Source organism: Bactrocera dorsalis, chromosome 4, assembly GCF_023373825.1.
Source record: "Bactrocera dorsalis isolate Fly_Bdor chromosome 4, ASM2337382v1, whole genome shotgun sequence".
NCBI lineage: Eukaryota > Metazoa > Arthropoda > Insecta > Diptera > Tephritidae > Bactrocera > Bactrocera dorsalis.
In genome coordinates, this window is record NC_064306.1 from 2,958,230 (window position 1) to 2,973,456 (window position 15,227).

The following is a 15,227-nucleotide window of genomic DNA, read 5'->3' on the forward strand; positions in this document are numbered from 1 at the left end:
AAAATATTATATTAAAAAATGGATTTTGGGTTTTTCTCACTATACGCCTAGTTTTTGTTGTAGTCGTAGTAGTAGTTTTGTATTTTCCGTTGTTTTTTGGTATTCTTCCGTTCTATGCTCCGCTTTCAGCTAGCAGTATTCTAAACGTAATTTTTTTTAGTAAAATTTCCGTATTAGCATTTTTTCGTTGGTCGTCATTTTTGTGTATTTGTTATAGTTATAAACTTTTTTTAATATTTGCAATTTTTATCAAATTTATTTGCACTTTTTTACTTAATTAAATATCTTGATTTGTTTTATATACAGAAGGAATTATATATTTTTCAGATGTAATTAAAAAATAAAACTTATAAAAAAAAATATTAGTTAATCAAAAATAATGAATTAAAAATATCAATTAAAACAAAATAAAAAAACACTAAAATATAATAGCAAATAAATTAAAAAATTTAAATATTAAAAAAAATTTAATATAATGAAAATATTAAAATACTTAAATTAATTAAACTATTAAAAAAAAATATTTAAAATATTAAAAAATGTATTAAATTAATTTAAAATTAAAATATTTAAAAAACAAAAAAAATTAATAATTTAATAATGGTCTAAAATACTAGTTCCTTAAACTACAAAAATAACCTAAAACTTAAAGTAAACAACAAAATAAAAAAATTGTAGCTACACCAAAGACATACCGACATTTTTATTGTTGCATTCTCCAACATATAAGAAAAACAAAATATATATTGAAATTTTTGAAAAGTAATAAATATTTTGTTATTTTGAAAATTTTTATATGTACATAACTGTCAAACAATTTTTTAATAAAAAGGTATTTAAAAAAAAACTTAAAAAAAAATTATAAATTTTTTTAACAATAAAGTTTAACATTTTGAAAAAAAATTCATAAAAATGCTAAATACATTTTACAAATAATAAAATTTTTCTACCATTCTGTAGTGTATCGGTGCCACATTGTTAGCGTCTTTCGCAGTTTTTTCTACTCTGAAGAATTTTTTTTTGGTAAATTCAAAATCATATCAATATTTTGAAGCAAATTCTAGGGAACATAAACAATCTATTAAATTCTTCTCTTTTAGCACGTTACAGTATTAAAAAATAATAATAATAACACTAGATGCCAAGCGCTAACCTTTGGCTGCTATTTTAGTGTCGCATGCAATTTATTAACATTTTTTTTTGTTATCATACATACAAATTTATAATAAGAATTGCGCTCTTTTTAACATAATGTCAAATACATTTATATATTTAATATGCATTCAAAAAAATTAACAATTAACGAAATGTCAATTTTATTTTATCGAAAAGGTACGCCATTTTCGCTCTCTCTCACTGTCACCTGCTTTGCAGGCTAAGAATTGTCAAATTTACTAATCAAATGTACGTTATTATTATTCTTCTCCTACCCCTCCTGCATTACAACTCCACATGTGACTCCACCACCGTGCACACACATACATACACCACACATCATTTGTTCAACCGATTTGGCGGAATACGCATGCTGCGTGCAGGCACACAATCGAGCGCATCGGCTACAACCAGCAGTGGCGGCGGCAATGCAACAGTGGCCAACCCATCGTCCAGCGCCTCAGCTGCTGCGGCAAGCAGCGGCGCGCCTTCAGCGGCACCATCAGCGCAAGCGAGCGGCGGCGATGCGGCCAACAGCAGCAATGGCGGTAACCAACAGCAAGCGTCTGCCAGCGGTGCGTCAGCAACCGGCGCGGGTGATGCCACTTCGATTTCAAGCGCCGGTGGCGCCAGTGGCGGCAATGGCAATGGCGGCGGTAGTGGTGGCAGCAATAATAGCGGCGGCGGCGGCAATGGCACACAGCCGCAACAGACAGCGACGACAATGGGTTAGCGAGCTGCAAACGAAGAAAATGGAGGGCCTATTAATTCTAATAAGAATAATTAAATTTAAAAACATAAAATATATAAAAGCTAAAAATAAAAAGAGAAACATTTAAAAATAAAATAAATAATGCTAAAAATATATACATACATAGAGAAAAATAGTACGAGTACAGAAAGCAAAAACCGAAAATATAGAATGGAAAACATTAAAACAAAATACTAACATAAAATTAATTATATCTTATATAATAAATAATACATAATTATTAAAAGTAAAAAAAGCAAAAAAGGTAAAAAATTTGAAAAAAAAAATATTTGCAAAAAAAATTAAAACTTAATTTGAAAATGAAATAACTTCGTTAAGTTGTTAAATGGGTAACAACAATAACAGCAAAACAAGAAACACAGCAAAGCAAAGTGTGAATTTGATTTTGAATGTTATGATTAATTTAATTATTAGCAGAAAGCATAGTTAGCAGTACAGTGCAGGCAGTTAGTAAGCGTATAGCGGCATATAAAAAAGTAAATAAAAATGTGCATAAAAAAGTTAAGGAAAATCAGTAAAACAGAAGAATACTAATCAATTTCATATTGATAAGCAACTAAAAATACACAAAAATAACAACAACAAAAAATTATAATAATATTTAAATGAAAACACTATTTAAATTTATTATTACAAAATATGAAAAATAATAAAGAAAGAACTTAGCATAAATAATAATAATCTAAATAAAATCACACATTTGAGTTGTATAGTTGAGGACTAAAAATGTCACTGATGCTGATTGAAAATGAGTAGGGGCTAGTTAAGGCGCATATAAATACCATAAGTAGCGCATGATACAAGAATCCAAGCAGTTGCAGCAGTTTAAGTACATAGCAAGACAGCAGCAACCGTTAACAGTTAGTTTAACAGTTAGTGGTAAAAGGAAATGTAATCAAAAAATAAAAATAATTTAAAAAAACATTAATAATTAACTTAAATCACACAAAAAATTGCAAGAAAAAAGCGTACATGGAACAGTGTAGGTAAATAAAGCGCGCCAGCAGGCAAGCGCGCGTACGAAACCGAAAATCAAGAATGATTTTGTTGCACTTTGCACTACTGTAAGCAAAAAAAAACTCATAACTGTATAACTGCAAGCAGATTCAACTAAAAAACTTTATTAGCTAAAATCAACAGCAAACAATTTACAAATATAATTAACACACACATAAGAAAAACAAAGCAAAACAAAAACTAACAACATAAAAAAACATAACTCTAAGTAAAAACAAAAGAAAAAAACAAAAAAATGCAATCAATCAAATGCGCTTCAAAAGCTAAACTACCAGCATGTTTGGCAACGCCATGCAATGACAACAAGCAACACATACAAAACTAAACAAAACTGTGCATGTTTGTCAAACTTCAATTTCGGCATTGCAAGCAAAAACTAACGTGTATAGTCGCAGTTTGGCCTATTTTAACGTTGTGTTTGCACGCATTTCGCCATTATGCCTTGCAGCTATTTAAAGTTAAAAGTATAAACAGTCAAATGTTTGACTGTAAGCAGTAAAATAGTGTGATTTGGCGTCTGTACGTAAACAAAATTTGACGTTATGGTGAAGCAAAATATTGATTTGCAGTTTTCGCAACATTTTGTTTTAGCATTTCAAGTGAATTTAGCAAAAGTTACAGAACAAAAGTAATATTTTAGCTGCGTTTGAAGCACAGCAGCAAAGCGCATTGGAAAGAAAGAAAATATAGCAGCAGGAGTTTAAATTTAATTACTAACTAAGCAAAATATGGAAATATATATATATACTAAATAGTAAAGAAGAAACAAACAAACGGGGAGATTTCACGTCGCGGTAAGTTTTTTTTCGAGTTTCATTTATCATGTGTATGTCGCTCTTTATACGTTAAACAAATAATTAAATGCAATTAAACTAATTAATAAAAATATATTAGTATGCCGTTTTTATTATGATTATTAATAAATATTATTATTATAATTATTATTATTTATGTAAATGTATGTATATATATGTATGCTATGCTACATGTAAACATCATTTAAGTCGTTAAGTCTAACGGTCATGTTTAATTTTATTTCTAAATACAATTGAAAAACAAAATGCAACAAGAAAAATAAAAACAAATAAATAAATATAATTAATAAACATTAACACATGTATGTTTAATTTAAATAAAGTTATAAGCTTAGTTGGCGACTGTTTGACGGCGTGGTTGGAAGCAGGGTTGCGAATTCTTTAATTTAAAAATTTCGAATTAAAATCAGATATTTAATTTTTTGACCGATTTCAGGTTTAAAGATTAAATTTTAAATTTTTCAATTTATAATTCCGGTTTTGATACTAAAAATTAAATTTAAATTTTTCTGAAAATTTGGAAAATTAAATTAAAAAAAAAACTAAACTTAAAAAACTAAATAAAATGTTTTTGAAAAATTGAGAATTTAATTTTTAAACCAAAGTGCTTAAGGTTAAAAGTAAAATGTTAAATTATATTTAAAAATTTAATTTTTTATTTTAATATGTACAAAAAAATTTTAATTTTCTTTAAAAATAATTTAATTTTAATTGCTTTAATTTTTAATTATAAGCTTTGTTTTAAGTTTTTTTCAATCCGGTTTTGGAGTTAAAGATTTTCGGGATTGCAAAATAATAAAAAAATATTTTTTATGTTATTTCTAATATTTTTTAATCATTTGTAACCCTGTTTGGAGTTTGCTGTGTAAACAAAAAATATTTTAATACACAGAAATAAATAAAAAAAAAATTAAGTAATGCAAAAAAAATACAAATTGGTATATAAATAACAAAAAATAAATTAAATAAAAAACTCAACTAAATTTTTTATATTAATACAAATACATAAAAAAATATAAATTGAAAACTTTATTTCTTAAATTAATTGTTGAATCTAGCAATTTTAATGCATTTTAGAACTTCGTCGCGAAAAACCTAATTAACAGCTAATTTTTGCAACCTTGAGTGGTCTTAGCGCATTAGGCGATTAAAACTATTTACAGTTAGTAACCAAGAAGCTTCAACTTTAAATCTAGTAAAGTGAAACCTGAAACTGAACTATGGAGCACTAATTATATTTTAAATTATTATTTTAAGTTTTTTATTTAGATACATACATTTATATATGTATATATATTTTTTTTATTATTTTACAAGCATTTCAAAACGCTAATGAAAGCTTATCCAGTTTATAGAACTTTAGTGTTTTTTTTATTTAAGCAAACGTTAGTTTGGCCAGTTATCGCATACAAATAAGTGGCAACAGCATGTTACATATACAAATATTTTCAGTTGAAAATTTAAATAAAATTATTTCAACTTAAATCGAAACATTCTCGCAAGCTTTTGTTCCGTAGTATAAGCTTTTCTATGCACTGGCAAGACATTTGAAAAATAACTTGAAATATTCTAAACAATAATTGTTCACGTTATGTGATAACAAAGCTAAATAAAATTTTTTAATAAAAAGAAATATTTAATTTAATAACAATAAAATAAAATAATAAAAAAAAATATTTTTAATAAGAAAAAATGTATAATAATGAAAAATAATTTGAAAATATTTAACTGAGAAAAATTTAAAGGCACAAATACTCAACCGCACTGCGGCTTTAATTTTGCTAGTTTCTATTTTAAATAATAAAAGAGTATGAACTTGCAAGCATGCTTAAAAATTTATAAATATTTAAATAAGCGTAATAAAAAGTGAAAACAGTAAATAAAGTAGTAGAAAAAATATATTTGAATTCTTTAACTGTTGTTTAGCTGTAAAAACAATCATAACAATGCATAATTAAATTGTAATCTAAACAAAAGTAAAGATATAGAAGAAACATGTATGTAGCTTAGTTTATAAAGAATTAAAGCGATAAAAAATTAAATATGAAATATTTGTAGCATAAAATACATATTATCTTTTCTTACAAGCACTGCTTTCAAGTGGCTGGATCAATTGGAAATTGTGCTTCAATAACGAATTTCACAGCAGTTTGAAATATATTAGTTTCCATATTTTATTATTTTTATTTTTATTATCCTCCCTATTTATTTTTTATTATTTTAATTATTTTCTTCCTTATTTATTTTTTAATTTTTTTTGTAATTGTAATTTTTTTATTTTGTTTTTTATAAAAAAATATATTTTAATGTGACTTTAACTTTCATTTCCATGTGTTTACATATTTATTTTTAGATTTTATTTATATCATAATTATTAATATATTTTTTAATTCAATTTTTTATTTATTTATTTTTGTTATATTATATTGAAAAATATCAAAAATAGACCAGTTTCAATGTAGGTGCGGTTTTTTTTATAAATTAATATTTTGCAATAAATCCACTTTTTTGTTTTTTTAATAATTTTATTATTTATAATGCTTAAATTTTTTAATAACTGTATATTTTTTATTAATTTGTACTTTTTAGTTTTTCTGTTTTTATTTTTCAACAATATTATATTGAGAATTATTAAAAAATTTATAAAAAAAAGTTACTTTTAGCCCATTTTAGTGATATTATATTATGTACTTAATTCAGATGCTGACACTCATCTAAGACAGCAAAATCATTCTTTTTTTTATATTTTTTTTTTATTATAACTCTGAATTTTTGGGAACCGTATAAAAATAGATAACACAGCCATTGCAATATAAAATGAATACCTGCTTTTGTAGTTCAAAATTTAAAAATTTTGAATTTATAGCAAGTATAATATTTGTATGTATAATTGCGATTCCATCCGTTAAATCACACAATGCAAATAAAAAAAAATCGACTACCAGAACTCCTCCTAATCATTCGCACACTCATACGATCACCATGTCACATCTCTAACCAATTATAAATACCCTTTTATAATTAGTATTTTTTCTAACACATTTTTAATTTTCTTAATAAGAAGAAACATTTTTTTTTTTGCATTTCGCTTGGTACAATGGAAATATCATTAATATACAAGAATAGCTAAATTAAAAAGCACTGTTACTTAATCAGCTAAAACGGCAACTTGTTTACTTTAACTTAAAACCAGTAATAAGAAACAAAAATGAACAGAATACAAAGTAACTAAACGTATTTCTTGAAACAGTGTTGCATTTTGCATCTAAATACATACTCTACAAAAAAATGACAAAAAAAATTCGAAACTTTTGAAATTGTAACACCAATAGCACAAGAACAGCAGTAAACATGCTTAGAACAGCGTGAAAATAAATTAAAAAATAGTTATATAAATATATTTACAACTTATAAATAAATTTAAATGGATTATCAGACAAACATTCATATGTATTACTTTAATATATACATATTATGCATATACAGATATGAATATAAACGTAACCCTAAGCGAAAGTTGCTAAAACTGTATAATTTGAAAAAAAAAAAACAAAAAACAAAAATATTATAAAAAAAGCGACACATGGTTAGTTAAATAAAAAAAAAAAACAAAACATACATTTAATGAAAAAAACATAAAACTAGCAGAAGCGTTTAATAGTAAAAATAAATATATGAATATAATACATTAAAAATATGTATGTATGTATGATGATTTCGATATTCATTACTACAAATAGTAATAAAGAAATAATAACAAATAAATGAACTCAATATAAAAATCTTCAAACTTTAATTAAACATTAAGTAAATGCAACTAATATAACAGTTAAGAATAAAACAACAGCAAAAAATCGTAAACCAGGAAACTGAACGCTACAGCGAGAAATGAAATGAAATGATTATGTGGCGGCGAAGACGTGTAAAAATAATAAATATGCAACAAAAACAAATAACACTGTTTCTATTCCAGTTAGGTAACTATATTTGTATACTTTCCCAAATTCAAAAGATATCTACCATATCGCGGTTTTAATCGCGTAGTTTGTATGACAGTTATACAGGGTTTCTACGGAAAGTAATAGAACTGAGTTGATTTAAAAACATTTATTGAACCAAATGTTACAATTCATTAAAAAAAATTGGCTTCTCCTGCGTCGATGCAGTAGCCAGCGCGATTTCCAAGCATTGCAGGCGTCACGGAAGATATTCTCCGTAATAGCCTTGAGAGCCGAGTTGCATGCTGCTTGGATCCCCTCTGTCGTCACAAACATGCCTTTTCAGACAAGGAAACAAAAAAAGTCCAGGGGGCAACTCTGGGCTGTAGGGCGGCCGCGTAGGCGTTGGGATGCCGGCCTTGGTTAGGTAGCTGTACACAAGAAAGACGGTGTGAGCCGGGGGGTTGTCGTGATGTAACTTCCAATCGGCTGCGATGTCTTGTCGAACCCGATTGACCCTTCGTTTGAGTCTCTTGAGGACTTCCAAGTAAAACTTGGCGTTGACGGTTTGTTCAGGAGGAACAAATTCTTGGTGGACGATGCTTTTGATGTCAAAAAAGACAATGAGCATCGTTTTCACTACGGATTTGCTCATTTTTCCCTCATTCCTCCTAAAAGATCTGGTGCCACCGAAACACACCACTTCTTGCTAAAGCAACATCTAGGTAAGCCTGCTTGATCATATCAAACATCTCTGTCGCGGATTTACCGAGTTTCACACAAAATTTTATCGCGTACCTCCTCTCTCACGTACGCTGCGTTTTCGGCTTGCACCACTCACAGAAACACGTCGCGCGAAAATGTTTGTCCTGACTCTCTACGAGCTCGGAGACAACTGACCAGCCGCTTTGTTCGTTAGTTACCGCCCTCTACCGAATCCAGCAGGTGGACGGACGGTCCAAAGTACAGTCGCGGCGGAAGAAAATCAGTTCTATTACTTTCCGGACCAACCCTATATATGTATACCATAGTGATCTGTTGCCGCCGGTTCTATCACTTTTAGAACCCAGCGAGTATAATATTTACCGTTTGCTTTTATTTCATGTAGAAAATAATTACCCAAGATTTCTTTCTCGTTAACGAGTGGGCTTCGTAGGCCCCTCGTATGTTAGATCTTAGTAGTTCAGTTCTATGCAATCAATGCAAATTTTATTAAATTAAATCTTTTATAAATATAAAATTTTTCAAAAATTCTTTGTATTATTTTGTAGGTATGTATGTGTATATATAAAAATGCGCAGCATTATTCAAACATTTTTCACAGACTCGCTTATTCAGACCGCGTATCTCATGGCAATAAAGTAAAATAAAAAAAAAATACCACCAAATAGCAGACTCTTCAAATAATGAATTTTCCAAAAGGTCTGTTGGCAACTTTTTTCCAAATTCCAATCAAAAACCAACAAGTAATTCTAGTATCCGTCAATAATGTTGACCGCACCCAGTACTCCCATCAGCCGAGCAACACCTTACGCATCATATAACCATTAGCACCGCTCGTTTGTGGCAACTCTGGCTCTGGCTCAATACACTTGGAGGAGCATAAATAATGCAGTAACGGTACACGATATTTGCCACAGAAGTCGACAAACTTGATATGTTCCACGCGATTGTCGAAGAATACACCCTTGCATTTGGGATTTACACAACAATTGGCGCTCTGTAGATAATCATTGACCGTGCGCGGCACAATGCCGGGACCGTAGGGTATGCCGGTACACTTGACGACACGCGCAGCGAACTCCATTAATGTGGGCGGCTTCATTGCGATATCTTGCACGAAACGCACGACCAAAGGGTTGTCGCGCAAGCTCAACTGTAAAAATAAATACAAATATAAATATGTAAAAATCATACGAAACGCTTAAAGCTGTTAAATATGCGTGGCTACACACCTCTGTTAAGTTTTTCAATGCGATAATATCTTTTGGCAAGTGTCTTAGGCGATTTTTGTGCAACAACAATGACTTCAGGCTGTTCAAATGCGCGATGCTGGTTGGTAAATTCTCAATGACATTGTCGCACAGCACGAGCGCCTGCAGTTGGCTGAGCATGCCCACGGATTCGGGCACATCGCTAATTTGATTGCCGCCTAGCGAGAGTACCTGCAAGCTGTAAATGAGCGTATAATTAGTATGTATTTTTTGATTTTTTTATGAGCAAGCGAGTAAAGTTCAAAGCTACAGATTTGGAGCAGTTGCTAAGCGGCATTGCACAATAAGTAATTTTGTGTGCACATTTTAAATTCAAATTTGTAGTTCGAATTACATAAACAGCAGCTAATTAAAACAACACCATGAATGATCAGCGTGTCGAGCTAAGTCGAGTTAGCCATGTCTGTCAGTCCCTCAACCAGTCTGTCTTTCTATTTATATGCGTACTCATCTCTCAAGGTTTTGAGATATCCATCTAAAATTTTTCACATGTGTTTTTCTTCCTAAGAAGCTGTTTATTTGTCAGACCCCCGATATCAGACCACTATAACATAAAGCTGCCATACAAAGTGAACGATCAAAATCAAGTTCTTTTATGGAAAACTTCACGAAAAATTTCATTTCGTATAGGATCATATAGGCATATTGCCCAAGGCACCGTAATATCCTACTATATTGCGCTTTAAAAGTCAAAATCTTATATGGAAACCTTTTTATTTGTGCGGTTATAGCTTTTGTGCAACGGAAGTTAATATTTTTTTATTGTTTTTGTTACAAATAAAAAATTATAGCGCTTAGCTACAAGTTATGCAAGATATACGATTGGTATATACGATTTAAAAAATCGAAAATAATTAAATTGCGTTAGTAACACTTTCTGTTTTTAACATCTTGTTCCACACTATCGCACGCAGATAACATCTGAATCCGCATAGAATCAAAAGTTTTATTTATGACGCACTTAGGTCTAATATTACATATGTATATACATATGCACAAATGTACATACATGCATACATACATGCACAGCTGTTCACATACAAATGTCAGCGCTAATCAAACGTGTCCTAATACATTGAAAAGCCGCCAAGCATCTATTGCCTTTTGTGCAAAATAGTATTATTTATGAGTTTGCTATAGGTTTATTGTATTTTTTAATTTATGATTACACAAAGATTCTTATCGCCAGACAAAGGCTGCCTATCGTTAAGCACAAACAGGCAATAGTGCCATTAATTTTTTTTGTTATTGCGTTGGTAAACACAATTTTGATGTAAAGGCAGACATGATAAGCGCTGGGGCCCACACAGCAGCATACATATGTATGTAAAAATGAGAGTTAGATAAATGGAAAAACTCTCGAAAACAATTAATTAAATAAACGGTATTGCGTTTGACACATGTTTGAATGCCATTGAAAGTGAAGTGCTTAACTACGTATTTGATGTGTGAGATTTCTGGTATTTTTTATGTTTTTTATGTTTTTTATTTTGAAATTATATTTGTATTATATTAAAAGTAGAATAATAGCATCTCATAGTAGCTGTCATGTTATTAATTTACTATGAGACTATTGTTATTACTTATATTAATTTGTATCAGTTATCGTTATTGCTTGTTATCACTAACATGTTATCGTTTTTCATATTGCAGGCCAATAAAAATAATTCAAGTGTAACGTTAAACAAATAATCGTTAATAATTATATATATCATATTTTTGTATGCAAAAACTTAAAAAGAAATTGATTTATTGGGGAAATTACTAATTCCTGCAGAAAATCTGTTTACAACCGACGATTTGAAAACAAAATATGGCTGAATGAAATTGTTTACATTCAATATTGAATCTGAGTTCAAATAATCGTTAAACGTGAATTCAAATGGTGTGGGCGTCAAAGCATCTAAGGTACCTTTAAATTTTGTTGATAATTTATTTTTCCGAGCTTTTATAATAAATGTTTATATATTTGTTTTGCAAAATTTAGAAGCACCCGTGCCACCTACAGCCGGGACTACGCACGCGGAACGCAGGCGATTTTATGCGTCTTAAGACTGTCAAATAGACAGCAATCTTTAAAATTATCTCAGCAGCAACAACAACAACAATTATGTGAAATAAAATCAAACGCCGCGCTACTGCAATTCGCTGTGGAATATTTCCGGCTGAATTTTGAATCAAATATGCGCAATATCACACGTGTCAGTTCATAAATTGATTCGAAAACATAAAACTAGCTTAAATGTTCAATTATAACGCCTCACATACTACCAGTGTATAAAGAAGATCATGTTAAGAAGAGCATATAGCAGAATACTCACTAACCTAGTCGCGAATCAGAGCGTGACTAGCAACTTGTTCACTTTAGCCCCTCTTGGAAGTACAGAGTGAGTAAATAAGCATTATTTCTTAGAATTACGCTCTCATACATAGGCATGCATGCATGTTTGTATGTATATACATATGTACATACATACGTATGTATGTGAAAAATCTTTTCAATAAAAGTTAACGGCGCGGTACCAAACGTATTTCATAGATAATCAGCATCTGTAGTCAGATTTTTATTTACATACATTGTATTGTGTGTATGTATTTGAGTGCAGCACATGTACTATATAACGCTGTTCGAACTGATAATCTTCGACCGAAAAGGTTCAGTGCGGCTTTCAAAGTTTTAAAAGGAAAAATAGCTGATATGACAAAGTTTTTTTCACAGACGTTTTTATATATAATTAATTTCATAACTCTTGTGTAGTTAGACAACCTTCATACAGGTACATATGTATGTACATACAAACGTAGTAAACACATTTTGTTATTGTATGGTATGTTTGTATATACACATATAGTCAGGGCCGTAGAAAGAAAACCAGGGCAAGAAGATTACGTAGGATTGTAGTGAATTATTGGAGAAACAAAATCTGCATAAAATAGTGGCAGGTCCCGGTTGGAATTATCCCCGAATTCTTGTTCACTGTACAAAGTCCCAGCGTGCGGATAGTTTATTTGCTGCGAAAATACTGCAGATTCCGACTATTATAAAAAATTATTATTGTAAAAGCAGGCACGCACACCAAAACCAAAGAAAAAAATTTGCACATATTAATTTCATAAAACCGCACAACTGTCATTTCTATCAACTCGCACAATATCAAATTCAACAACATAACACTATTGCCCACCTTTGCATTTTCCATATATCCTTCGAAATTGCTGTTATCCTATTTGCACCGGCGTAGAAGTAGCGTAACTGGCGCAGCTCTAGCACCTGCTCGGGAAAGTGCGTCAGCTGATTGCCGCTCAAATTCAGCTCCTTCAAGGCTGAGTTGCGCATCACAAACGATTTCGGCAATGACTTGTTGGACAAATTGTTATTTTTGGCAATCAATGTGACTAACGGTAAATTGCAAATAGCCTCAGGCAATTGTGTCAAACAATTGGAGCTCAAATCCAGTACTTTCAAATTGACGAATTTAGTAAGCGCTGGCGGCAGTTGTGTGAGTCGGTTGTGATTCAGCAGCAACGTCTCGAAATCCTTGTGTGTTTTGAGCGCCTTCTTTGCATGTAAATCGTCGTCCAGTGTGATTACGGTGAGGTTCATACGTCCGTAATCCAGTGTTTTTTGCTCGCGCGAGTCTGTGTCGCTGCTGTCTGATGTGTATACTTCCATTTTTTCTTAATAATTTTTTTTTAATTTTCTTGTGTATAATTAATTTAATATTTTCAAAGTTTTTCCAGTGTTTTTTTTTAATATAGTAAAAATAATTTATTTATTTTGATTTTTTTTCATTAACGATTAGAAAATAATAATTTTGTACGATTCGTGCTTGAGTTTAAATTTAGTGCATAGTTCCGCGCGTGTACGTCTTACTTCACTGACTGTTGTTCAATATTTTAATTCAATAATTTATTTCAATTGTCGATTGCCTATTACTCAACTGAGTACGCGTTGCGTTGTGTGAGCATGAAATGATTATTATATTCTCAATTAAGCTTCTTCGCATAAAGCATGCGCTATTTAAGTTAACTAAAGCGAAGCTACTCCGTCTGATGATTGCACACTAAGTATGATAAACATTCGTTGGTGGCCGCCGCTGTATTTCGCCCTCGCGTGTTCACTTCGACGACGACAACACGACTGGTAGTTCTGATCAGTACGGATTGGATGTTGGCTCCGCTTTTGTTTCGGGCGATTAGTATTGTCAATGTGTTAAAGGTATTATAAATAAAAATTTTGGCCGTAAAAAGCTCTCGGCATAATAGATGAGAGCGATAAGCAGTAGATGCGACTCCGGCCGCAGTAAAAATTGTTTTTTTTTTACAACGATCATAGAAAAAAGACGGCAGAAAAGCATACGCAAGCGAAAAACGGTGGGTCGGAATGAGGCTTGACACAAGCCCCTAGTGCATAAAGCTGAGTTAGGAAGGTATTGGTAATAAAATGTGTTTGGACTGGAATTGAATCTTCAAAATTCAAACTGGGAAACTTCAGACAAACCTTCAGCAATATGTAAATAAGACAGATGCAAAAAAAAAAAAAATCGCGCGATCGGCAAAACATTTTTTATGTTCGCGTTTAGGTTGATCTCCATTATTAGTTATTAGTTTGTGCTTGGCAGCTGTTTATTTAGAACGCAAAAAGTTTGTCTGATGATTTTTATACTCGACATTCATGAGGAGTCTAGTATCACCATCACTTCCAACTGTGGCCCCTCGCTGTTGAAAATCGACTATTCCTTTCATAACGCCATTAGAGCTTTCAAACTACAATTTCTTTATGTCATGTCTAACTTAACTTAACCTTTTTTGCCCGAGCCATCCTTTATTTTTGTGATGTGCGTCTTGTTTTTATTCGATAAACACAGATGGCTTGTCATTCAATCATTACCATCTGTAATATTAATTATTTTTCGGATTTAAGGTAATTTTACGCAGACAAATTAGGCTCGTCGCCTGACATCTTTTTCAGCCCTCCTGCCGATCTGCTGCGAGATCGAGGTACGCCAAATTTTTTCAAAATGAAATGCCGATTATTAAAGTTCGTAAAAAATAAAATACTTTTTTCGATGTTTTCTATCCACCAGTAGTAGTCTCGGCTGCGACTGAAGTCTAATCCTTGCCATGCGTTGCTATTATAAACCCTCCCATTAAGTTGTATGCCCGACTTCTCTTCATTCGTTCTTGCCCTGGGCATAACTAAAGATTAAGTAAAAAGCTCCATCTAACATTGTTGCTCGAAGTATATTTATTAATGTTGATTACTATTGCGATTTATAGCCTTGTTTTTCTCACTATAATTAGCTGAAACGTATGTACATATGTACAAACAGATGCGCGTGTAAACTTCCTTTTTTGCGCTGATATCAGTCGAGAATCATTATCAGTGCCATTTGCACACACACATCTAGAGGAATTAATGAAAGCTTTCAATATTTTGTCGGGTTTAAACCAAATTCCATTATAACAGAGTGCTAGTGTACTCAAGCTTGTTAAAGCTTAAAACTATGCTCATAAATAAAAATTTTATTTCAAC

At 31.0% G+C, this 15,227-nt stretch overlaps 2 protein-coding genes across 4 annotated transcripts in view; one reads left to right on the forward strand and one right to left on the reverse strand.

Moving 5' to 3' along the window:
• The window catches only part of LOC105226184 (uncharacterized), a 64,391-nt gene extending 57,018 nt beyond the window's left edge, over nt 1-7,373 (forward strand). For all 3 annotated transcript variants that reach the window (XM_049455067.1, XM_049455068.1, XM_049455069.1), the window contains one exon: nt 1,539-7,373. In XM_049455067.1, coding sequence (XP_049311024.1) covers nt 1,539-1,888 — 350 coding nt within the window. In that variant the 3' untranslated portion in view covers nt 1,889-7,373. The remainder of the gene's footprint in view (nt 1-1,538) is intronic.
• A 1,506-nt stretch (nt 7,374-8,879) lies between these two features.
• Nucleotides 8,880-13,929, reverse strand: LOC105226120 (leucine-rich repeat-containing protein 58). The gene is made up of 3 exons (XM_011204899.4): nt 12,877-13,929; nt 9,653-9,869; nt 8,880-9,573 (listed from the first exon to the last, which is right to left on the reverse strand). Exons 1-3 carry the CDS (start codon nt 13,362-13,364, stop codon nt 9,211-9,213), a joined length of 1,068 nt encoding a protein of 355 aa, XP_011203201.2. The 5' UTR covers nt 13,365-13,929; the 3' UTR covers nt 8,880-9,210.
• Nucleotides 13,930-15,227: the final 1,298 nt, after the last annotated feature.